This window comes from Lynx rufus, unplaced genomic scaffold (genome assembly GCF_022079265.1).
Source record: "Lynx rufus isolate CCGP_SWC_20201006 ecotype Redwood Valley unplaced genomic scaffold, mLynRuf1.p SCAF_28, whole genome shotgun sequence".
Lineage (NCBI taxonomy): Eukaryota > Metazoa > Chordata > Mammalia > Carnivora > Felidae > Lynx > Lynx rufus.
In genome coordinates this window covers 1,724,189-1,748,553 of record NW_025814843.1, presented here as the reverse complement: position 1 = coordinate 1,748,553, position 24,365 = coordinate 1,724,189, and the positions used below count along the sequence as shown (strand labels likewise).

At 62.4% G+C, this 24,365-nt stretch overlaps 2 protein-coding genes across 3 annotated transcripts in view; one reads left to right on the top strand and one right to left on the bottom strand.

Moving 5' to 3' along the window:
• FLII (FLII actin remodeling protein) overlaps window positions 1–6,580 on the top strand; it is a 14,941-nt gene extending 8,361 nt beyond the window's left edge. The window contains exons 11-30 of one of the 2 annotated variants that reach the window (XM_047089783.1): window positions 38–185; window positions 359–492; window positions 691–903; window positions 1,189–1,368; window positions 2,008–2,090; window positions 2,223–2,297; window positions 2,538–2,621; window positions 2,738–2,909; window positions 3,456–3,560; window positions 3,651–3,842; window positions 4,031–4,219; window positions 4,308–4,447; window positions 4,548–4,794; window positions 4,937–5,091; window positions 5,207–5,267; window positions 5,352–5,480; window positions 5,564–5,670; window positions 5,764–5,869; window positions 5,989–6,054; window positions 6,139–6,580. In XM_047089783.1, the coding sequence (XP_046945739.1) occupies window positions 38–185; window positions 359–492; window positions 691–903; window positions 1,189–1,368; window positions 2,008–2,090; window positions 2,223–2,297; window positions 2,538–2,621; window positions 2,738–2,909; window positions 3,456–3,560; window positions 3,651–3,842; window positions 4,031–4,219; window positions 4,308–4,447; window positions 4,548–4,794; window positions 4,937–5,091; window positions 5,207–5,267; window positions 5,352–5,480; window positions 5,564–5,670; window positions 5,764–5,869; window positions 5,989–6,054; window positions 6,139–6,273 (2,721 nt within the window). In that variant the 3' untranslated portion in view covers window positions 6,274–6,580. Of the gene's footprint in view, window positions 1–37; window positions 186–355; window positions 493–690; window positions 904–1,188; window positions 1,369–2,007; window positions 2,091–2,222; window positions 2,298–2,537; window positions 2,622–2,737; window positions 2,910–3,455; window positions 3,561–3,650; window positions 3,843–4,030; window positions 4,220–4,307; window positions 4,448–4,547; window positions 4,795–4,936; window positions 5,092–5,206; window positions 5,268–5,351; window positions 5,481–5,563; window positions 5,671–5,763; window positions 5,870–5,988; window positions 6,055–6,138 lie in introns of both variants that reach the window. The other variant, XM_047089782.1, reaches the window with a different exon arrangement.
• LLGL1 (LLGL scribble cell polarity complex component 1) lies at window positions 6,574–24,365 on the bottom strand. The gene is made up of 23 exons (XM_047089784.1): window positions 24,285–24,365; window positions 20,709–20,806; window positions 18,455–18,536; window positions 18,237–18,367; window positions 17,127–17,285; window positions 16,885–17,047; window positions 16,664–16,799; window positions 16,285–16,339; window positions 15,977–16,131; window positions 15,675–15,898; window positions 15,412–15,479; window positions 14,172–14,325; window positions 13,994–14,098; window positions 12,994–13,286; window positions 12,510–12,657; window positions 12,106–12,259; window positions 9,871–10,166; window positions 9,093–9,357; window positions 8,792–8,906; window positions 8,482–8,594; window positions 8,079–8,199; window positions 7,845–7,924; window positions 6,574–7,215 (listed from the first exon to the last, which is right to left on the bottom strand). The coding sequence occupies exons 1-22, from the start codon at window positions 24,363–24,365 to the stop codon at window positions 7,846–7,848; spliced, it is 3,195 nt and encodes a 1,064-aa protein (XP_046945740.1). The 3' UTR covers window positions 6,574–7,215; window position 7,845.

Sequence of the window (24,365 nt, the reverse complement as noted above, 5' to 3'; positions counted from 1 at the left end):
TCTCAGGCCCACCACCTCTGCTCACCCCGCGAGGCAGGTCCTGGACGTGCGGGAGAACCCCAGCCTGGTCATGCCTCCCAAGCCCGCTGACCGTGCTGCCGAGTGGTACAACATCGACTTCTCGCTGCAGAACCAGCTGCGGCTGGCAGGTGCCTCCCCTGCCACGGTGGCTGCGGCAGCAGCTGGTAAGCAGAGGAGGTCGGGCTGGTCTGGGAGCCGGGGGCATGCTTCTGCCGGCCTCAGCTTATCCGTCTGTACACTGGGTGGGACACACAGAGCTTCTGGATCCTGGGAGATGGGGTTGGCCCCTGGTTGGCTCGTGCCCGAGGGCCCAGCTATTTACTCCTCCCCTAAGCAGTAAGTGGGCCCAAGGACCCCCTGGCTCGCAAGATGCGGCTGCGGAGGCGCAAGGACTCAGCCCAGGATGACCAGGCTAAGCAGGTGCTGAAGGGCATGTCGGATGTGGCCCAGGAGAAGAACAAAAAGCAGGAGGTAAGCCAGGTCAGGGGCTGGGAGGGGACAGGTGTCCCTGGGCTCTTCTTCAGACAGACTGTGTGACCTAGGCCAAGAGGGAGAGTGGGTCCTGGGTAGAGAGGACAACACATGCAAAGGCCCTGAGGTGGGTAGCAAATAGAGATCTGCCTGAGTGACTGTGACGAGGCAAGCCATGCCTTGTGACCGTGACCCCAGGAAAGTACTGACGCGCGAGCCCCTGGGGGCAAGGCACGGCGCTGGGACCAGAGCCTGGAGAAGCCGCGCCTTGACTACTCCGAGTTCTTCACGGAGGACGTGGGCCAGCTGCCTGGCCTGACCATCTGGCAGATCGAGAACTTCGTGCCTGTGCTGGTGGAGGAAGCCTTCCATGGCAAGTTCTATGAGGCTGACTGCTACATTGTACTCAAGGTGAGAGTTGGGCATCTTGTTGGGGGCTAGGACCCCCCAGTAACCTTATCTTAGATGGCTCAGGGCCCCCAGCTCCACAGTTTTGTTCCTTGAGGCAAGGTGGGAGGGGGAGGGCTTTGCAGAGGAGGTGGGGTGGGGATGTCCTAGGCAGAGGTGTGACAGCGCCGCCCACCGTGGGACTGGGGAGTCTGTGGCCGTTAGAGTGGCCTTTGGGGGGTGAGCTGGGAAGCCAGGACGCCTTGGCCAGGGCTGACACGGCCTATGCTGCCCGCCGCCCCCCACCAGACCTTTCTGGATGACAGTGGCTCACTGAACTGGGAGATCTACTACTGGATCGGCGGGGAGTCCACGCTGGACAAGAAGGCCTGCTCTGCCATCCATGCCGTGAACCTGCGTAACTATCTTGGTGCCGAGTGTCGCACCGTGCGGGAGGAGATGGGCGATGAGAGCGAGGAGTTCCTGCAGGTGCCAGCCAGCCAGAGGGCGGGGCCTTGGGCGGGGTGGGGCCGGGAAGTGGGCGTGGCCAAAGGCTGACGGGGGGCCAAGACCTCTGGCTCACACTGCCGACCCAGAGGTGTTAGGGGTGGAGACCTAAGGCAGTCAGGGAACTGGGTGAGGCCAGTGGTGGGGAGCCTGGGCCGGTGGCCAAGAGAGCTGGGGAGCTGGGACCAATAGCGCCAAGGAGGCGGGGCCACACGCAGGACCCTGAGTCAGAGAGCAGGGTTAGCAACCTGTGCTGTCCTTTCGGCCAGCTGGCACGTGGAGATGCCCATACACACGACGCTTTACTCCGCTTTCTTCCATGAACCTGCTTGGTCCTGTGCCCTGACACACGCGTATCTAGACATGCTGTGTGCGGCTAAACCTTAACAAGAGTGAACGCACCACGAACACATAGTTTTGTAGCTGGTGACGTTGAAATAACGAGTTTACGTTTATAGACACAGATCTTGTTCTTCTTTGTTGTTTTGTTGAACTTCATCACGGACCTGTGGCACTTGATGCAGGGTCAGGCAACTCTGCCCCCCTGACAGGAGGTATTTGAAGGGGGGCCGGGGGGGGGGGGTAGCTCAGTGACAAGGGACCACACCCTCACACACACAGGTGTTTGACAACGACATCTCCTACATTGAGGGAGGAACAGCCAGTGGCTTCTACACTGTGGAGGACACACACTACGTCACCAGGTGAGGGGGTGTGTGGGTAGGTGGCACTAACCTGGACTCAGCTGGGAAGGGTTGGGGGGAGGGTGTTAGGGCTAAATCGGCCCCTTCGTGTCCCTACCTCCCACCCCCTGGTCACTCTCGCTCTGCTGCCAGGATGTACCGTGTGTATGGGAAAAAGAACATCAAGTTGGAACCTGTACCTCTCAAGGGGGCCTCCCTGGACCCAAGGTAGGCCCCCATGACTTGAGGTGGGAGTGCTTGAGCCCAGACCTCCTCCCCACTAGTGGGGGGCAGATTTGGGTTTTAGAAGAAGAGGCCTTCCAGCAATCCTTTTGACCCCTGTCTTACCGAGTTTCGTGGTACCCACAAGGGGGATAAACCCCATAAGGAGGGATTGGGGCCGGGTCTAGGGCATGAGGGCAGTTGCTGCCCACGTCTAGCACCGCCCCTTCTGCCCCTCCCATCCAGGTTTGTTTTCCTGCTGGATCGAGGGCTGGACATTTACGTGTGGCGGGGGGCCCAGGCCACACTGAGTAGCACCACCAAGGCCAGGTACGAGGACTACACCCTGCTGGGACATGGTGGGGTGTCTTCTGCAAAGACCGACTGCCACCTCTAAGAAGGGGCACAGGACTCACCAAGGGCTTTGCACGCCACTCCCCCTCCAGGCTCTTTGCAGAGAAAATTAACAAGAACGAGCGAAAAGGGAAGGCAGAGATCACACTGCTGGTACAAGGTCAGGAGTCCCCAGAGTTCTGGGAGGCGCTGGGCGGGGAGCCCTCTGAGATCAAGAAGCATGTGCCTGATGACTTCTGGCCACCTCAGCCCAAGCTGTATAAGGTGAGCTGTGGTGCTGGGTGCAGGGCTGGCCTGACTTCCTGAGCCTCGCACCACTGTGGTGGCTGTGGACTTGGGCGGGGAGAGGGTGCCACCTTCTGGACAGTTAATAGCCAGAGCAAAGGTCTAGAGGCTCTGAGTGAGGCCGTGAGAGACAGTGTTAGGGTGTGTGTTTCCAGGAAGGTGGGGCTAGAGAGAGAGGCTGCAAAGTGCCTGGCTTCCAGGGCTGAGAACCTGGCCTTAATTCTGCAGGTGACGGGAAGCCCATGGGGGTTTTGCAAGCAAGAAAAGGACGAGTTAGAAGATTAGAAAAGACAGTAAGGACCTGGAGAGGGTTGGCAGGGAAAGCACCTTTTAAAAGCCCTTCCACTGATAGAATGCCCTTAAAACACTGGTGGAGGGAGGAAACAAAGGTCCAAAGAGGAGCAGGCGATGGTCCTGAGCACCCACAACAGGGCAGAGGCCAGACTCCAAAGCAGGGGGCTGCTGGTGGGTTGGGCTCCTTCCCCCAGACCCTTCCCTGCCACGCCCACCTCTTCATCCTGCCAGGTGGGCTTGGGCCTGGGCTATCTGGAGCTGCCACAGATCAACTACAAGCTCTCTGTGGAACATAAGACACGTCCCAAGGTGGAACTGATGCCGAGGATGCGGCTGGTAAGACACACAGAGGGAGGAGGGCGAGGGAGCCAGGACCCCTCCGTGGTGGTGGGGCATCAGCATTGACCTCCAGCCTTTGCCCCGCAGCTGCAGAGCCTGCTGGACACGCGCTGCGTGTACATCCTGGACTGTTGGTCCGACGTGTTCATCTGGCTGGGCCGCAAGTCCCCGCGCCTGGTGCGCGCCGCCGCCCTCAAGCTGGGCCAGGAGCTGTGCGGGATGTTGCACAGGCCGCGGCACGCCACCGTCAGCCGCAGCCTGGAGGGCACGGAGGCGCAGGTGCGTGTGTGCCTCTGGGGCGGCCTCTTACCGGCTATCCTGCCAGGCCCCGCCCCTCCGGCCACCAGGCCCCGCCTTCATTTCTAGACCACCCTTCGCTTTTCCGGACCCCGCCCCCAAGCCACCCCGACCTCTGCCTTAACCGCATCAGACCCCCATTCCAGCTGGTGTTGTCATCCCTTTGGAAGGTGTTCAAGGCCAAGTTCAAGAACTGGGACGACGTGTTGACAGTGGACTACACGCGCAACGCAGAGGCCGTGCTGCAGGGCCCGGGACTCACCGGGAAAGTGAAGCGCGACGCAGAGAAGAAAGAGCAGATGAAGGCTGACCTCACCGCGCTGTTCCTGCCCAGGCAGCCGCCCATGGCACTGGCGGAGGTGGGGGCGGGGCCCCGGGGGCGGGGCGGGGGAGGACTTGGCCCAGGACCTGCCCTGCCCGGTGGTGACTGGCGGCCGTGGCCTGCAGGCCGAGCAGCTGATGGAGGAGTGGAACGAGGACCTGGACGGCATGGAGGGTTTTGTGCTGGAGGGCAAGAAGTTCGCGAGGCTGCCGGAGGAGGAGTTTGGCCACTTCTACACGCAGGACTGCTACGTCTTCCTCTGCAGGTGCCAACGCGGCGCGCCTCCGTCGCCCGGCCCCTCCCCTGGGGCTAGGGGCCTCGAGCCCCCGCTCACGGCTCTCTGACCCCCCCCCCTGGCCCCCCAGGTACTGGGTCCCCGTGGAGTACGAGGAGGAGGAGGAGAAGAAGGAAGAGAAGGAGGAGGAGAAAGCAGGGGCGGAGAGCAAAGAAGGCGAGGAAGCAGCGGCTGAGGCAGAGGAGAAGCAGCCGGAGGAGGACTTCCAGTGCATCGTGTACTTCTGGCAGGGCCGGGAAGCCTCCAACATGGGCTGGCTCACCTTCACCTTCAGCCTGCAGAAGAAGTTCGAGAGCCTCTTCCCCGGCAAGCTAGAGGTAGGTCTGTCACGCCCACCCCAGCTCCAGCCACCGCCCCCCCCCCACCACCTCCTGAGAGGGACTCAGACCCAGGGGAGGCTTGGCCTGAGGGGCAGGGTGGGGGTCCAAGGAGCTGTCCTTAACATCTCCACACCCCCAGGTGGTCCGCATGACACAGCAGCAGGAGAACCCCAAGTTCCTGTCCCATTTCAAGAGAAAGTTCATCATCCACCGTGGCAAGAGGAAGGCGGCTCAGGGTGCCCTGCAGCCCAGCCTCTACCAGATTCGCACCAATGGCAGCGCCCTCTGCACCCGGTGCCTGGCCTGGGCAGGGGGAGGGGGGCGCAGGGGGTGGGACTGGGAGCATATGGTGGGCAGACGGGGGTCAGTGGCCAGCAGCACCTCCCTGCTGACCCCTCCCACTCCCCAGGTGCATCCAGATCAACACAGACTCCAGCCTCCTCAACTCCGAGTTCTGCTTTATCCTCAAGGTGGGCTGTGGGTGCGGCCAGCACTGTGGCTCAGGGTGGTGGGTTGTAGGCGGGACCTGACTTGAACCCCTGCACGCTCCCCAGGTTCCCTTTGAGAGTGAGGACAACCAGGGCATCGTGTACGCGTGGGTGGGCCGGGCTGCGGACCCGGACGAGGCCAAGCTTGCGGAAGATATCCTGAACACCATGTTTGATGCCTCCTATAGCAAGCAGGTGACCAGGGCGGGTGGCAGGTGGGCAGGCAGTCGTGCGAGGGCCGACAGGGGACCTGGGCCAGACAGACGCTTTCCCCACAGGTCATCAACGAAGGTGAGGAGCCCGAGAACTTTTTTTGGGTGGGCATCGGGGCACAGAAGCCTTATGACGGTGACGCCGAATACATGAAGCACACTCGGCTCTTCCGGTGAGGCCAGAGCCCATACCTCTCCCCGCGCTCCCTCCTCAGTCCTGGCAGGCTCCTGCGACCCTCAGCCTCTCCCTGACCCTTGACTTCCAGGTGCTCCAATGAGAAGGGCTACTTCGCCGTGACCGAGAAGTGCTCTGATTTCTGCCAAGATGACCTGGCGGATGATGATATCATGCTGCTAGACAATGGCCAAGAAGTGAGCCCCCTGCCCCCCCCACCCATTCAAGGGGCCTACCCGCTGGTAGATGGGAACCCGGGGCTGGAATGGGGGTACTCTCAGGTCCCGTGAGACCACCTGTCCTGCTGTCCCCACAGGTCTACATGTGGGTGGGGACCCAGACGAGCCAGGTGGAGATCAAGCTGAGTCTGAAGGCCTGCCAGGTGAGTCGGTGGTGGGGAGGGCCGGGGCCGGGCCTGGTGGTCCCGGTGCACCGCCCAAGACTCACGCCTTCTCCTGTCGGTCAGGTGTACATCCAGCACATGCGATCCAAGGAGCACGAGAAGACCCGCCGCCTGCGCCTGGTCCGTAAGGGCAACGAGCAGCACGCCTTCACTCGCTGCTTCCACGCCTGGAGCACCTTCCGCGAGGCCCTGGCCTAGGGCGGCCATCACCCGCCTGCAGTGCCCCCGCTGCGACCCCACGCCAGGGCGAGGAAGGGCCTCTGTCCGTCCACTGCCTGCCAGCAGAGGCAGCCCCCGCTCCAGCCACCACCCCCAGCGCCACAGTCCCCAGCGCCACAGTCCCAGCAGCACCGACGGGGAGACCCTGACCGGTGCCCTCAGGCGTCTGGGCACCTGGAGTCCCTCCCTCCTGAGCTCCTGTGTGACGCCTCCTCCCCACCAGGGATAAAGCAGATGTGGCTGCCTTTTAAGAGATATTAAATGCTTTTATTTTCAATATTAAAAATCAGTATTTTTAATATTAAAACAGCGCTAATTTTAACAAAATGACAGGAAAAAAACCCCAAGGTACAATCTACAGGGAAATCCATCCTGACCGACCTCCCCGCCCCCCACCCTCGTACACACACACGCACACACATGCTCGCACATGCACACACACACACCCTGACTGGGCCCCCAGTCCTGGGTGCCCGGCAGAACTCCCAGTCGTATATATGCGCACATCACAGACTTGGGGGGGGGGGGGTGGGTGCTGGCCCAGGAGCAAGTACCAAAATAGTTTTAGAAATGCCTGTCCAGCCCGGCACAGGCGTTAGAAAAATATTCTTTGCAAAGGCAGTGGGGAAGGACGGTGTGCTGAGTGGGAGGTGGCATGGGGCTTGCCAGGCCCAGCAGTCCTCGCCCTGTAGCACCTGGCTTCCAGATGGCTAACTGCCTACTGGAGCGGCCAAGGTGAATCTACCCCAGAGGCTCTGGGCTGAGTCCCGGGCCCACACCCCCCCATACCGCACTGGGGCAGAGGTGGGCAGGTCCCTCTGGAGGCTGTAGGTTAGCAGGTGTGGGTCTATGCGGAGGGGCCAGGGGTCCTGGATCCCAGCTCCCAGAAGGGCAGTGGGTAGCCAAGCAGTTCTGGCCTTCCTGGTAAAGGAAGAGAAGAGGGGTCAGAGAAAGCCAGGGAGCCTAAAAGTGCAAACGGCCTGGCTGCAGAAGTGCCACCGTGCCCCCTCTAGGGCAGGCAAAAGGGCCACCCCACCCATTTAGGAGCAAGGGTCTTGCAGGGACAGCCAGAGGTGGGCTTGCTGACTCTGACCACTGACCACGCTGGGCCCACTGAGGCCCAGGGCGTGGCCAGGGAGGAGGCAGCAGTAACCCCGGCAGCAGATGAAGAGGGAGCTTGGGGGTGGGAGGTCTCTGCCCGGCGTGGGGCCAGGCTGCGTGGGTAGGGGCACTGGGCAGCGAATAGGTTGGGCAGACCTCTGGGCCCCAGATCTGGGCTCCACATCCAGGCCCCACTCACCAGGCTCACCTGGCAGGACCCCACCACAAGAGCCTGAGTGATCATCTCTGCAAAATGGGCTGGCCACACCGGCCCCTGAGCCCCGAGCTGCCACCACCTCTAAGTGGTTTGCTCTGGCCTGGTTCCAAACAGTACCCATGCCATCCAGGAGCTGACAAGCCGGCCTAGCCTTTCTAGTACCGAACCGTGAAAATCAGGGCTGTCAAACAGTAAGGACCAGGCAGACCCAGGGCCCCTAAACCCGCAGCACCTCATTTGATCAGGATGGCACAGGCTCGAGCCTCGTCTTCGGCCAGGTTCCTCAGATTCTTCTCAGATTCCTCTGAAGAGCTGTGGGGAGGGGAGCGGAGATCAGAGGGTCCTGGGACCTGGCCCTTCCTGGGGCCTCTGTGCCCAGCTCTGACAGAAGGCAGACAGAGGGTAGCAGAGGGAGGCTGGGGAGGACCCAGGGCAGCCCCTCTGCGGACCCGCCCACCCGCCTCACCCCAGGAAATCCTTCACGTCCTCCACCGTGACGTCCCCTGTCGTGTCCAGCGTGGTGTCAGCACTGGTGGCCGAGTCAATGGACATGGGCGAGAGCGTGGCCTCGGGTGGCTCTGGGGTGTCTGCAGGAAGGAAATGATCAGGACCCCACCTGGCCATCTGGGCACCCTCTGCACTCTACCTTCCATCCCCTGGGGACCTGACTCGGACCCGAACCCAGCCCACAGTGAGACTTGGGACTGAAGGCAGACCGCCACCCCCCTCCCCCACTCCTGCCTGGCCTGGCCCCCCCACCCAGGCTTCCAGCCTCTGTCAGGTTGCTGCCACCTACGGAGGCTTGCCCCCCGTCCTGCCTCAGCTGCGTGGATATCCTGCCACTTTCACTTCACATCCAGCGTCCTTACCAGCTCCCTTGCTGCGGGCAGGACCAGGGCTTCCATCGCGGCTCCCTGGGGCCAGGACCACGCCTGGGGTCCCATTAGCCTGGCTCAGCTTGGGCGACTCTCGGAGCCTGTGGCTGTAGAGATGAGGCCACGATGGGTGCCACAAGCAGGCACCTCAAGTCTTAAGTGCCAGGCCCTACCCTCCCTCTCCTGGGGCCCAGGACCAGAGCGGGGTGACACGAGGGAGGGCCACCCTTGTTCCACGCAGGATCCGAGCACGAGGATGAGACCAGCCTTAGTGAAGGCCCCCTGGGCTGCCCCTCCCACGCACCTGGTGCGCGTGGTATCTCGGGGCCAGCTAATGTCCAGAGAGCACAGCGGCTCTGTGATGTTCCGAGCACTCAGAGAGAAGCGTTCAAACTCCGATGGAGAAATCAGGTAAAAACCTGGGTGGGCGGGTGAAGAGTGGGGTGCAGTTAGGGGGTGTGACTGCACCCACAATCCCTCAGTGGCCTCCCCCTGGCCTGTGCCGGCCAGTCCCGAGCCCGCCCTGGGGCCCCTCTGCTGACGCTCCCCAACAACTCTTCCAGCCCCGCTCAGGCCGCTTCTGCCCCAAGAAGCCTTCCCCTCACCCTGGCCGTGGCGCGTGAAGACACAGGAGGCGATGCCGCTGATGTCCTCCTTCCGGATACAGGAGTAGTGTACCTGGGGCCGCAGGCCAGGCACCGAGAAGACGTGCACGTCGCCCAAGTTGGTGAGGCAGGCCAGGCAGGTTTCAGCGTAGTCCTCACAGGCCACGCTGGCAAACGTGGCAAGGGCCACCTTGCGCACCCGACAGCCCTCGTGGGCCGTGAGCTTGAACTTGGTCTTGGCGCTCACCTTGGGTAGTGTGAACACCTGGCGGCAGGCGGGTGGCCGGTGAAAGGGGCTGGCCCTGTCCACACCCGCAGGGCCCACCCTCCCGGATGCGGGCACCAGCCCCCGCCCCGAACCCGGCCTGCCAGTTGGGCCTACAGCCCCGGCCGCCCGGCGGCCTCCCGCCTGGGCACCCTCTCCTCAGACTTCACCTAGGAAACCTCCCAGGGTACCCCCATCTGTGGCCAAACCAGTCACACTGGGTTGTAAGGGTAAGGTGGCTGGTATCCACTCAGGTCACGAGTTCCTGCCAGACAGAGCCCTGAGGAGTCTTCAGAGGGTCCTGGCAGGGACTCGGTGAGGCAGGAGGGTCCTGGGGGGATGTGGCTGGCTGAGGGAGCATCTGGGTTCTCCAGGGGCCATCTCTGCTAGTCCAGGGGCATGTGTCTCAGGCAGACAGGGGGTCTCAGCAGATGGGGAGCACAGTGAGGACAGAGTTCCTGGAAGGTCTAACGGTGTCAGGTGGGAGCCAGGAGGGTCGCCACGGTGGTTTACCTTGAACTGCTCCTCAGACGCGATGAGCACAGCGTGGCCGCCCTGCATGTCAGGTGCCTGTGCCAGATCCCGAGAGGCCTCATAGGGCTCGGGCAGCGGGCGGCCGCGCCCATCCAACACGGCAATCGCCACCACGGGTGCACGGTGCATCAACTGCACCTCCTTGCCCAGCACGGCCTCCACCGCCCGCTCGGGTCGCTTCTCACCACCTGCCGCGGCCGCCGGCACCTCCAGCGCGTAGGCAAACACGGACCCCGAGTTGGTGCCTGCCCACATGGTGGGTCCATGATGGGCCGCTGCGGGACGACGGGGGCTGGTGAGGCGGGGTGTCGGCCGCATGATACAGGTTCCTCCCCTCCTCTCCGGATACCCCGGAATCAGTTCTCTCGTGTCCCACGCCTCCCCAGGGACGTCAGAGGGCCTCAGGCCCGAGGCACCTTCTCTATATTACTGACGAAATTTGGGGCCTCAGATACAGCCCTCCTGCAGAAGTGGGAATGGCCTCCAGGACATCTCGAGGACGTCAACAGGCACCCAAACTAGACCCTGATCTCTCCAACCCCATCCCACTGTACCCTCAGCCCCCATTTCAGGAACAGAGTCCCTCCCCACCATGCAGCCCTGACACCCCCTCACCATATGCCATCACTAGTCTTACTGACAGACTTGGAACCAGCCTGCACCCTGCAGATGCGTTCCAGCTGGCCACAGCCCACCCCCCGCCGTGTGCTTTCGGCCCAACAGCCAGACGCGGAGTCCTCGGGGCCGGGCTGGAAAGAAATGAGGCCTGCGGGACGCTGTCTAGCCAGCTTTCCCTGTGTGGGCTGAACCTCTGGGGAAGGTCCTTGGTGGAGAATCACAGCTCAATGTCCAGGAGCCAGCAGGAGCCAGCAGCCACGGCTGTGTGCCCTTGATGAATCGGTGGCCTCAGCAACAACCACCAGGGGGAGCCAAACCCCAGGGAAAATAAGCAACTCAAAATGTTGCCCAGACCTAGGACACCCAGCCAGCTGGGAACCTGAACGCCATAAACCTTCTCATGGTGACAGCGGAACAAGGTAAAGAGCCTGGGGCTACCATGTCCAGACTCTGAGAAAATCCACTGGATAAAAGATCCTCAACAAATACATGACATCGGAAGGCGGGGGGGGGGGGGGGAGGGGGGTCCCTGCTCGGATTCAAGAGCCTGAAAGTCACATCAGTGAAACACCAAGTGCAGAATGACTAGATGCTGACCCAACATCAACCATAAAAAGGCATTTTGGAGATGAAAGGAGAAAGCCACCACAGCCCGAGTGTGACAAGAGACTGGATCAGCACCGGTTCCGCGGGGTGCGATGCAGGCACCACGGCTGCCGGTTATGTCTGTTAGACACACACTCAAGTCCTGATGTACAGATATTCATTGAAAATGCTCCAGCAAGATAAAAGCCACTGTGGGGGGGGTGGGGAGGGGGGCTGAGTGGCTTCGTCAGTTAAGCGGCTGCCTTCAGCTCAGGTCATGATCTCATGGTTCATGGGTTCAAGCCCCACAGTGGGCTTTCTGCTTGGGCTTTCTGCTGTCTGTGCAGAGCCAACTTCAGATCCTCTGTCCCTCTTTTTCTCTGCCTCTCCCCCACTTGTTCTCTCTCTCTCTCTCTCAAAAATAAATAAATAAAAATTTATTAAAAGCCACCGTGTGGGGCGGGGACGGTGCAGCAGCAGATGGCTGGCTGTCTTTGTGGGGCGACTGCACTTCTGTTGTTGTGTATGGTTAAAATTCTCCATGATACAAGGTAAAAATCCATCAGTGAATCAGTCAATAAACCAGACCACATCAGTCTGCAGAAGACCGTCCCGGGGCTCCCACCACTCAGGGCACTCGCCACTGCAGAGTGAGGTGGCCAGCACCCAGCGTCTCCCCAGCCTCCCCATCCTCTGCAGCCACCACGCCCGGGTCATCTCCCCAACACATACCCACCTCAGCCACTGGCACTGGCTGACCCCCACACTCTCCTCCCCCAGATCTTGGGCTCCCTTCTCCCTCTTCAGGTCTCAGAGGCCCGGCTCACTCACCAACCCCTCACAGTTGGAAGTTCCAGGGGGGACCACTTGGGGTGGCCAGGGCACTGTCGCCAGCTCAGTCCGGCGCATAGGGTGTGCCTTCCAACCTCCCAGACGGCACGGTCCCACCCTTCCCTGTTTCCTAGATGGCCGGCTCAGGCCCATCCCCCCAGCCCGTCCCCCTGGCCTCACCATCTCGAAGGAACGTGTCAGCGAAGTAGAGGCAGCGAACAACACCCGAGAGGGAGTCGTCGGCAGAGCGGGGCTCAATGCGGCGCTGCACGGGGGTCATCTCCACGTCATGGGGGCAGGCCTGCTCGGCCAGCTGCGCATTGGCCTCCTGCAACTGGAGGGGCACAGCCTCCAGAACTCCGCCTCCCCAACCCCCTCTGCTCCCATACAGCCTGGTGCCGACATCCCAGCACCTTCCCCGGTTCATCCTGATCAGCAGGGCGGGGGGGGGGGGGGGGGGATGGGAGGGGGGCCCAGGGGCCGGGGCTACTGAAGGGAACAGACACTTGGAGCTGAGGCTCCACTGCTGTGCCTGGCCCCAGCAGGCAGAGAGGTGGCATCCAGGCAGCGCAGCCCCGCCTCACCTTGCTGTTGGCATTAGCGGCCCGCTTCTTGCCCGAGACTCGGCTTTTGCGGATGCGCCGGAAAGACTGGCGCAGAGACTTCTTGAGCGACTTCACCCGGGACAGCGGCCCTTCCATGGCCAGGGAGTCGTTGGGGTGCAGGGTGCACCTGGGGGCAGGCAGGTGCCAGCTGTGCCACGGAGCAGACTCCTGGAGCAGCCGCCGCGCTCCTGCCGGCCCCGTGGCTCAGGAAGCCGGAGCCCCTCTGCCCCTCGAACCCACAGCCGGGGGCGCTTAACACTCTACCAGCAGCACTTTTCATAAAGACAGAGCTGCCAGCGGGGAAGGCGGCTTCAAGGACGCCCTACCTGCACCATGTCAGATCTCAGACGGGGAAACTGAGGCCCAGACAGGTGTGGGGAGACACCAAAGGTCTCACAGGAGGCTGGGGCCAGGTGCAAGTACAGCCCCCGCTCACCGGGCTCCGGGCCCACCACACACACACCTGGCCAGCACAGGGCTCTTGCGCTGGTAGTCGAAGAGGCCAAAGCCATGACTGGTACCGAAGGCCACGAGGCTCCACTCGGCATGGAGCGTGACAGCGGTGACAGCAGCTGGTGGCAGGCATTGAACCAGCACGCGGGGCTGGAAGCCAGCGGGCCACGGCAGTGGCCCTGTGCGCGGACTCAGCCGCTCGTGGCCCTTCCACGTGAAGCCCTCTCGGTCCTGGAGGAGGTCCACACTGGCCACGCTGACCGCCTGTTCTGATGGCACATCACTTAGCTCCAGCACCAGCACCTGAAAACACAGCCATGGCAGGGTGGGGAGGGGTCAGTGTGGAGGACAGGACTACCCGGGCCCCACCTGAGCCTGCAAAGCCACCGTTAGGCCAGTCCCAGTACTGTCTCTCATTTATCCGCTTAACAAGCACTCACTGAAAGCCTAGTGTATCCCAGGGCCTTCACTGAGCACTGGGGAACACAATGGTGACCAAGACCAGCTGGTCCTTGCCTTCCAGGAGCACAATATCCCACCCCTGCAAGTCTCTCTCCCTTTAGCAATGAGCATACATTGAGCACCTTCTGCATACTGCACGAGTGAGAGGGGAACAGCAGTCACCAAGACCCACTGGCCTTTGGAGCAAAGCACCCCCCACTAGCCTGTCTCCCATTTAACGGTAATTACCCACTGAGCCCCATATACCGTGTTGAGTGCTGGGGCACGGCAGCGACCCAGACCTGCTGGTCCCCACTCTCAGTGCCCACCTAACACCCGTGCTCCCACCCCTGGTGTGGTTCCCGGCGGCCAGAGCTTGGACTCCAGGCCTCCTAGAGGTTCCACCTCCCTGGCTGGCCTCACCGCAGCAAGCCCCACCTGCAGCCCCATTCCCATCTCCGGGCTTTTGCCCATGTGCGTCCCCCACTACTCCACTAGACCCTCTAGGTCAGGCCCACCTCCTCCAGAAAGCCCTCTGAGACCCCAAGCCTGGGGCACCTCCGCCTTACCTGGCCTGCAGTGCCAGCCACCACCATCTGGGCTGTGTACTTGCAGAGCGCCACCTTCTGCACGCCGAGCCGAGGATCGTCGCTGTAGGGGTCAAAGCAGCCCACCTGCGGGGCGGGATGGAGCGATGACATGGGGCAGAGCTGGGACCCGGCTCCCCAGGGCCGGGGCAGGGCCTACCTTGCGAAAGGGCGGCCAGTCATCCTCAGCGGCCTGGGCCAGGCTGTCAGCGTGCTCACAGTCTGTCTGGAAGAGGCCAGCTGTGCTGAGCTTGTAGAGCGGCCGCAAGGCCACACCAGATGCATCCCAGAAGCGCACGGTGCCGTCCTCGTGGCTGTAGGGAAGGCAACATCAGGCCCACCCCGGGTCCCCGTGCACCACCCCCATCCCGCTCATCCAGTGACCACGCGCTGACCACCTACTACATATGCCAAGCACTGACCAGACTCCCACTGCACACAGCAAACAGGAGGCATCTACTGTATAGAGCAAACACATCTTGAGTGCCTACAGTATGCCAGACCACATGCACCGGGGCCCCTCAAACAGGGTGAGAAGGTATGGAAATAATCACCAGTGTGACGAGCAGGAGATGACAGAGGAGATAATGCAGGGAACAGAGGACTACGGGCGCGTCCAGAAAAAGCGATCGGGAGTTAGCCACAGAGCAGAAGGATCATGAGGCATGAGGCAGCCATGTAGGCAGAGCAGCAGGAAGCCTGGGGAGGCTGGGAGGAAGCAGGGAGGGGAAGCGGGGGGCAGGAGCAGACAAATCTGGGGTGCAGCCTCAGGACACAGCTGCAGAGCCCACGTCAGGGACCTTTGGGCGGTGGTGGGAGCCCAGAGCCAGGGCGAGAAAAGGTGTGTGAGTCTCTGGGGCTGGTTGGGATACCTCCAAAAGCTCTGAAAGCCATGATTAGGAGCTCTCAAGCAGGATAGGGGACACTGGAGTCAGAGGCCTGAGGGTCCCAGCACAGGCAGGGGCAGGGCAGGAAGTTGGGGCCTGAGTCACTGGGCACGTCAGCGCCCGCCAGGCCCAGACTGGGCTCTCTAGCACCTGCCCTGGGCAGATGAGCGTGGGCCAGCCCAGATTTTCCGGTCCCAGGGCAGGCCGGGTGGGTGGAGCCCAATTCTAGACCAAAAGGCAGGGCAGGGCGGGGCCTTTAACCAGGGCCTAGGGAGGCTTCATCCCAATCCACCCTGCAGGAGAGGGGAATGGCCTGGTCCCACCAGGGCTGGGGCCTGAGTCACCAGGCAGGTCAGTACCCACCAGCCCAGGATGGGCTCTCCTGAACCTGCATGGGCCGCACCACGCTCCATTTGCCCAAATACACACGCGTACACACACACATACACACACGCACACACACACGCACACGTCACACCTGTGCTTGGCCATGGAACACATGTGTCTGCCTACCCAGTCAGCAGTAGCCCCCGCTGTGATGGCTCCTGGGCCAGGTTCCGGCCCCCGGTGATGGGCCAGCTCTGAGAGAGGGAGGCAGAGATGTGGAAGCGGTAGGTCAGGACAAACACCTTCTCTCCTCACCTTCAGCATGGCACCCGGGGCCCAAGCTGCCTGAATTCCCCGTGTACACCTGCTACATCCCCACCTCCAGGCCTTTGCCTGCAACACCCTCCCTCCCCATGTCCCCGCCCCTGCAGGAGGCCCTGGGCACACACCGAGGCGCTGGAGGCAGGCTGGGGGCTCTGCTGCTCGCCGGCGCTCACAATGCGGGCCCACAGCTTGGCGGGGACGTTGGCGACATGTGCCGAGCAGGTGATAGCAGATGAGTGCAGCGGGGCCAGGTAGGGGGCAGGCACAGCAGGCCAGCCAGGCGTTTGCAGGTCGAGCACCACCAGCTCCTCTTCGAGCAACACAGCCAGGGCCTGGGGCTCGTCGAACTCTGCGGGGCGAGGGCTGGGTGAGCAGAGCCACGGGGTGGGGGGCGCAGGGCATGGGGTGGGGAGGACAGGGCACACACCGTCCTCGGGCCGTGTGCTGTGCACCGTGAAGAAGTCGATGATGCGGGAGGTGAAGTCCAGCGTCACCAGAGTCTCAGCCCGGAGCACACTCACACAGTGGCGGTCACCGTAGCTGGCGCGGGGCATGCCTCCACTAAAGATGATGAAGTGGTCCCTGCACGGCAGGCGGGGAGCCACGTGAGCCACCCAGACCCCAAGTGCACACTGCCCGACCCAGGACAGGACATCCCTGTGCCCCAGAGCCCACCCTCCTCCCCCCTGCAGACACAGCCCCCAACCCACATCTGAGAACCAGCTCCCCACCTACCCAGATGCACAGTTTCGCCACAGAATCTTGTTAATGGCTTTGCAGGGGAAGGGGCCTGGAGGGGTGGGACAGTGTCGGGCTCATTCGCTCACAGGGACCAGAAGGGCCCCAGGTCACATTTCTCCAAGCTTCTCCCGTTCCTGCTCTGCCTCCATCATCCTGGCCTCACAGCTGCTTCCTGACCCCGAGGGGAAGGCCCACTGCCCAACCGTGCCCCCCAGCAACCTCACCTTCGAGGACGTGGCTCAGCATGGCATCTCACACAAGGCCTCCTGGGTACCCCCACCAAGGCCGGGCAGCCCCAAGTGCCTGAGCTCGGGGTCCCCGGTCAACCCCACGCTCAGGTGGCAGGGCTGCCCTCAGCCTCCCCAGCACTCACCGTAGGGCGTGGTGGCTACCGTGGGCTGTGTCACGGGGGAGCCGCCGGCACCCGCAGACCAGACAGCGTAGCTGCCGTCACTGTGCGAGCTGACCAGCGTGTTGCCGCTGCGTTCCCAGCACAGGCTCTCCAGCTGCTGCAGGGGGGTGGGGGGGGGGGGCAGTGTGAGCAGGGCCCTAAGCAGAGGGCCCCGGCGGCAGGTGCCGGCCTCCCTCACACACCTGGTTCCCCAGGAAGACACGGTCCGCGCACTGCGCCGCCCTGTTCCAGATGACCAGCAGGCCCCGGCTGTAGCCAATGAGGATCTTGGTGGGGTCCCGCAGGTGTCCTTGGAGTGACTCCACGGGGCCCAGCGCCTTCCCACACCGGTAGTCATCTGGCACGCTGCAGAGGGGCGCAGGTGAGCCGGCAGGAGCACCACCCAGGCATGGAGAGGCTGCTGGGAGGTCCGCCTGCCTCTTACCTTCGAAGAACGTCGTCCGGGGCAAGAGTCTGCCCCTCGAGCAGCGTCAAGGTGGGCACGTCCAGGAAGAAGACGCTGCCGCCCTCGGTGCCCAGGGCCGCCAGGTCACCGGCTGCCAACAGCAAGACCACCGTGACACGGGCGAGGCTGAGCGGGCCACTGCAAGGGATGAGGGGAGTGGGTGAGGGCGCAAGCCCGTCCGCCCGCTGAGGAGTGGTGTGGCGGGGGCTGGGCTGCTACTGGCAGCTCATTATGGACCCTGTGCGCTCATAGAGGCCGGATTATCGAGTGGGCTGGCTGGCGCACTGGGAAGGCAAAGGTGGTGGCTGCGGGCATCACAATTAGCTCACTCAATTATTCATCAGGATGTTGGGAAGGAGAGGGATAAAAATAGGCTCCTCAGGTCTTGGAGACGGGCTCCCGACCCCTCCCCCTCACTAGGAAGGAAGGTAGGAACCAGGCCAGTGCCTGGGCCAGGACCAAGGGCTCTAGGACACACACAACCCTCGTGAGCCTCACCCAGGAACCCTGTCGCCAGCCTCAAGATGTCTCCCTGACTTCGCAGGAGGGCCCCAGATTGGACCTGGCCTGAAGAGGATGGGAGACCCCAGGAGTCCACCCCCGTGTGAGGGTGTCACCCAGCCCCCAGAAGGAGTAGGACAACTCTGTTTCAGCAGAGCCAGACCGAGAGGCCCCTTACACTCTCACTGGGGGCCTAGGCCCACTCCACTGACCCCTGGAGCATCCTGCTGGCACCTCATACAGCCTGGGACAACGCTCCTTGCCCCCCAGCTGCCCTTTCACCCATGTACATTATCACCCATCGCCCCCTCCAAACTGTTAAAGGCCCCAGCGGTCCCCAGAGCATGGACACTACCTGCTCACCTCAGACTTGGCCAGAGCCCCCTATTTCACACCTGCAAAATCCACAGGGCACATCTCTCCGGGCCCCGGGCCCAGCCCCAGGTACCCTGCCACCCCGTATCCTAGCTTGAGGGAGGCTTCCTACCCCCACAGCACCTTTGCAAGGCTGGCTTCCACAACCTCCCCCGGGCTCCCCCTCCCACCCCCTGCGCCCAGCAGCTGGTCCCCAGCCAAGTCCTCCGATACCTGGCACAGTCAAAGCCCGGCCGACTGGGTGGCTGGAAGCTGAGTGCTTCCTCCAGGTGGGCACAGCCATTGTGGTGGACGATCTCCCAGAGATGCAGGCTGCTGTCGTCCAGCAGGGTCAGGAGGCGGCCCTGGTGGATGAGCAGAGACCAAGACTGGGCTGGCCTGGGATGGGGAGGGCATGGGGGCCACGGGAGCCAGTGAGGGTGGAGGCTCACCTGGCCAGGCAGGAAGTGCATCTGGGTAACAGTGGCCGTGTCTCGGTGTAGGCCGGTAAACTCCACGCCAGGTGCACCGTAGCTGAGAGCACAGGTCAAGGGCAGAAGCAGATACGGGAGATCCTCCTTTCTGAGAACGATTCCAACGGGCCCCAACCAGGGCTGCCTATCCAGAAGCCCTCCAAGGTCCAGATGGGACCCCTCCCTGAAGAAGCACTGTCCTATCCCCCCAAGATATCCCCAGGCTCAGCGTGCAGGCTCCACTCTGCTCCTGCAAGTCAGTTACTTCCTCATCCGTAAAAGGGGCTAGTGAGTCCCACTCCCACCTTGTAGGGCTGATGCAGGGCAAGTGAGAATAAGGACATACCCAACACAATTGGCCCAGGCCCGGCAGGCAGCCAGGGTTCTGCCCTGTGTTAGCCGTGTGCGTGTGTCTGTGTACGTAAGAGCTGGGCCCCCCAGGTTCGGATCATACAGGCAGAGACGCCAGGCGAAGCCTGGGCACGGAAGTCTGGAGCAGAGGAGAGTCCAGGCTGCCTCTTCCCACAGCTCCAGGCCAACCTCCGGCTATGGGCAAGGAAACCAACCTCCCTCTGGGGCACGCAGCCAGCAGCCCCCACTGTGACCAGGGAGAGGCCTCAGCCTGCCCATTTCACAGACAATCCGCAGAGGCTTAGACTGGGTGACCCGCTTCAAGTGTCTGGTGTCAGTGCCAGAGTCACAGCAACACCAGTCGGGCAGGGCCGAGGGGGCCCCAGGAGGGAGGGTTAGGGAGGGGTCAGCGTTGCCCAGCAACAACGCAGGAGCCGGTTGCTTTGGAGCTAGAGTTGGGATTCCCTGCAGGAGCCAGGAGAACACAGAAGAGGGGACAAAAGAGAGGGCAGGAGCGCTGGGCGGGAACCAGGGTTGCCAAGGAGACGGGCCACCCTTGAGGGGGAAGGGTGGCTTCTGTGGCCAGCCTCAGTTTCCCGACCCAGGGCTGGGAGCTAGGGTAGGCTGGGGGAAGGACTAAGGGGACAGAGGAGGGCCCCAGCTTCCTCCGGGGATGTCTCCTCGCCAGTACACCAGGTTCTTTGTGAGCGGGAGGAGCCTGTGCGTGAGACCACGGAGCGACAGCTCAAGTGGCCAACAGAGTCGCGTGGAGCAGGGCACTGAGAAGAAGAAAGGGCTTCGGGACCACAATATACCTGTGAGGCAGGCCAGCACCACAAGGAGTGGGAGCTGGCCAGGAAGTGCATGCCCCCTCCAGGGCAGGTGGGGACTTGGGGGCACGGGGTCCAGGCACTGCCCCCTCCCCACCCCCTTCCCTGCCCCACCAGTGCCTCAGGGGCCCACGGGAGAGGAGGGGCATCCTGGCCCAGCCACACTCCCTGGAGAAGGCAAACTCACAGACCACAGGCCCAGACGCCCACCCCTGTCTGGCCACCCAGCCCTGGGGTGGGAAGACCCCCATCCCCACCCTGCCTCCTTCCAGGCACTGACTCATCTTCTGCCAACCAGTGTCCCCAACGAGGGTACTGAGAGCCAGAGGGTCCCAAGAGGAAGGGTGAGGGTAGGCACCCCTCACCGAGCCGCCTCCAGCCAGACCCCACACCTCTGTCTCCCCACCCAAGGGGCTTCCCCGAGGGCAGTGGGGGTGGGGTTCTCCATGGCAGGCAAGGAGCATTCAGCTGCCTGCTTGCCCCCACCCCACCCCCACCCTGCGCTTGCAGGAAAATGCCCGCTTTGTGCGGCTCACACGGCCCATTGTGCAGCCGCCAGCATCCAGGTGGGGGCCGCGCCGCGCTCACCATGCTGAGCCTGGCACTGCCCCCAGCCCCTCAGCCGAACACACGTGTCTTCACATTGGCATACGTGTGTGCCCAGTCACCAGGGCAAGGCCCACTGTGTAACCCTGGCCCACTCAACACCTTTGCTGGGTACCGTGCGTGGTTAGCCTCCTGGCCTGGTGTCCCCAGTCAATTAATTGCTGGAACGACGCTAGGGTCGCCTAGGTAACTGGCTGGCTGAAATGCAGCGATGGACAGCTGTGACCACTGCAAGCAGACCCCATCCCCACCCCCCCCAACCATCTCCGCAAGGAAGAGTCTCAGGGCAGAAGCCACACCACCAACCTCCACCAGGATCGAGGCGCCTACTGCGGCCTCCCAGGCCAGCCCCCCTGCCCCCCCACCCGGCCCAAGGAGCCCACATACAGGGAGCTGCAATCAGGAGCTTCCGAAGGGCCCTAAAGGCCTCAGTTCCCAAAGGATACATCTTGACGGCCCCAGACCTGGTGCCGATGGCCATGATGCGAAGCTCCGGGTCAAAGGCCAGGGCGCTGGGCTGGTTGGGGAAGCCATGCTCCACGGTCTGCGGGGGAGGGGAGGGCAGTGGCATTGGCACAGGCACAGGCACGGCTGCCCCTGGCCCACCTGAGTCCCACCCCAAGGCAGCCTCCAGACTATGGCAGCTGCAGAGCAGGACTGGAGCTGGTCCGTCTGAGCTCTGTGCCTCAGTGTCCTCAACTCTGAAACAGGTGTTCACGTGTCCCGTCCACACCGCAGAGGCCCTCCCCCTGCCAAGCCCCTGTCTTTCTCAATACCCGTGTCCGGCCCGCTGTGTGCAGGGCTCTGGCAACAGAGAGAAACAGGACCAACGGGGTGCAGGCACAAAAGTCAACCCTACCTGTCCCCCAGAGCAGGGTTCTGCATCCCACTTTTAGCGGTGAGCCGCCATGCTGTCCGTAGTCTCATATGATGTCCCTGGCACTCCCCACAGGCCCCACATGGAGATCGGAGGGCAACACCCAAGATCAGCTAGGTGGAGGCTCTTGACCCTCCCCCTCCCCCAGGGCCACTCCTCTTGGCAGGGCCAGTCCCCCCCGCACAGACCCCTGCCCACCAGGTTCTCGATCCTTCCTTCCACCCACTCGTGCTTTCCTCGGTTTTCCCACATCCACCAAGGAGCTCCTACTCATCCCCAGAGGCCCGGCTGGAGGGGCCCCCACCCACTGTCCTCAACACCAATGTGGGACACCGCATGTGGGTCCAGGTATCTCCTGACCACTGCCTCAGCAAGAAACACATTTCAGAAGAAACCCTGGTCCCCAGGCCTGTAGCCCCGGCCTCCACCAATCCAGACAGGGACTGAGCCCTTTATGCAGCCTGCATGGGCTCAGGCTAGTCACAATACTCCCCAAGCCTCAGTTTCCCATCTGGGCACGAGGGGCAGTGCGCCCAACCTGAGGACAGAACAGTCCGTTTAGCTGGGGGGTAGAGGGGAGTGCTTCCCTTCCCTTCCCGCCCCCACGCTAGCATCACCACACGTTTGCTAGATCTGACCATCTGACCGTGTCTAGCCAGTCCCCACCCTCTGCTCAGGACCCTCTCCAAGCTCCCGCCTCACCACCTGGCCCCTCCCTGTCCTCTTCTTCCCACTCTCCCCCAGCTCACTTGACTCCAGGCCCAATGGCTTTCTGCTCTCCTCCAATTTACTAGGCAGACTCCTGCCTCAGGACCTTTGCATCTACTGTCCCTCTGCCTGGAACGTGCTTCACCCAGCACTGTCCAAAGAGGGGTCCTTCCCACCATTCAGGTCTCAGATCGGGAGTCAACTCCTCAGAGCCCTCCCTAAGCCACCCTGCTCTAGCAGCCTCCCTGTCCCCACACTCCACACCTTCAGCCTACTTTATCTACAGCACTGGCTGTTATCCAAGCTACTGCACGTTTTACTCTTTTGCTTTGGCTTTTCACTGTCTCCCCCACAAGTACATGAGCATCCTGTGTGAAGAGGCACTTGTCTCTTCTGGTCACTGTGGTGTCCCCCATACCTAGAAGGGGGCCCTGCACACAGTAGGAGCTCAGTATCTGTTAAACTGACATAGAGTGGACATCCCACAGGCACCTTGTGGGCAGGGCGGGGATTTGGATGTGAGACTGAGTCCAAAGTCCAGGCTTGCTTCTGACTCCCCTGCCATCGCTTGGGAATGTGGGGCCTATTTATTCTCTAGTGATCACCTACCACCTCCTCTTGTGACCAAGCCCCTTGCCCCAAGCCACACCCCTCTCGCCAATGCTGCCCACTCAGAATGGGGCCTCACTCTCCTTAGCAGGGACCCCTCGGCTTCTACCAACCCAGGGCCAGCCAAGCGGAGCCAAGCCTCTCCACCACCTCTCCTCTTCACACCCGACTCAATGGCTAAGGAAGTGACACCTTAACACATGCCTGTCGCCACCATCATTCTCTCGCCTCCCAGGGCTTCGCCCTCATAGCCACCCAGCATAGGAAGGGGGCCATCCGGGAGACCCTGGGCACCAGCCTCCCCTCTGGGCCCCTCAGGCCCCTGGCAAGTACTCAGCTGCCAAGTCTGAAGGTCCTGGCAGCCTCCCCATCACCAGGAAACCTTGCCTGCCCTGAGAGACATTCCCACCTCAGCCACTGCAGGTCCAGTCACCCCAGAGCGTTCTCTTGGACGAAAGTGTCCTTGAGTCTGGCCCAGGACCACAGCAGTCCCTCCAAAAATCCCTGCCCCTCAAGGCTAAAGTCAAATCCTGTCGACAAGGGGACACAAGGACAAAGTGCCCCAACTGGCTCTGTGACTTTGACAAGTCAGACGTCACCCCTCTCTGAACCTCGATTTTCTCACCTGTGTGACGGGGATAACAACTCTAATCCCCAAGAGCAGTGAAGGGCTGTGCATCAGAGGTTTGGAGTAAAACTGAGGCCAGAAGCAACACCCCAGGAGAAGTTAACAAGGCAAAGGTTGGGGCCTGGATCTACCACACATCAGAGCAAGGGTGGGAGGAGGTGGGGGCTGCAGGCAGCCCCTTTCCCATGGCCCCTCTTGCCCTACCTGGGAAAAGAAAGGAAGGAGCAACCTTCCACCCCCTCACCTCCACCTTGGCTCAAAGGCAGGTCAGCTGGCCCATGTGATACAGGGAGCCAGAGCCCACAACCAGGTGGCTCCATTTCACAGCAAGGGAAACTGAGGCCCCACACACTGAAGGGTAGTTGAGTACAAAGCCAGGCATCTTCCTTGGAGCCCCCAGCAGCACAGGGCAGGTCAGAGCCCCACAAGGCAGAGCCTAGGGCCTTGGGGGAAGGAAGGAGAGGAACATGGAAGGGATTTCCCAGCCCCACCCCCCAACATCTGCCTCTCCTCCTCACCCCTCCCCGCTGGCCTGGGTGCAAAAGAAAAACAAACTGGGGCCCTGGGCTGCCCTCAGGGCTGAGCAGGGGCTCCGAGAGCCCCCAAAGGAAGAGAAATAAAGAGACAGAGAGTGAGAGTCGGAGTGAGAGTTCTAGAGACCGCACAGGGACATATGCAGGCAGAGACACACGCAAGAAAAGACCAGCAAAGACTCACAGATGCAGAGACAGAGAGATGAAGGGAGACAGAGAAGAGGTACCCAGAGATACACAGAGACAGAGGTAGAGACACCCCCCACTCCCCGGACACACAGGCATAGGCTGAGGATAGGGAGGTGATCACAGGCAGAGACAGGGACAGAGACCCAGAGACAGGCAAAGAGTCGTACAGAGACAGAGACACACAGACCCAGGTAGACAGAGACCTGCAGAGCCAGGGCCAGTGAGGCCCACAGAGACCCGGACAAGCTGACTCGGAAAGTCAGCGAGAGACCCAGACCCACCCAGAGTCCGAGAGTGGAGCAGGGAAAGAGGCGAGAAGCGGGGCCCGAAGAGGGGCGCGCGTCCCGGCCCCCGTGCCCCGCCCCAGCTGGCGCCCCCTCCCCCCGAGCCCGACGTGGCTCCGGCCCCCGGGCCCCCGGCTTGGGCCCCCGGCCCGCCCCCTCCTGCCCAGCCCGAACCGCCGCCACCGCCGCCGCACCTTGTTGAAGGCGAAGAGCTCCTGCTTGAGCTTCTCGCGCTGCGGGTCGGCGCCCTGCCGCCGGAACCGAAACTTCATCAT

Excerpts from the sequence above, each read along its gene's own strand:
- LLGL1 (XM_047089784.1), bottom strand. The coding sequence starts at position 24,365 with ATGATGAAGTTTCGGTTCCGGCGGCAGGGCGCCGACCCGCAGCGCGAG. Across the intron at positions 20,807-24,284 it reads AGCTCTTCGCCTTCAACAAG|ACCGTGGAGCATGGCTTCCC; the intron begins GTGCGGCGGCGG and ends CCTCCCCCGCAG. Across the intron at positions 7,925-8,078 it reads GACGTGAAGGATTTCCTGGG|CTCTTCAGAGGAATCTGAGA; the intron begins GTGAGGCGGGTG and ends CCCTCCCCACAG.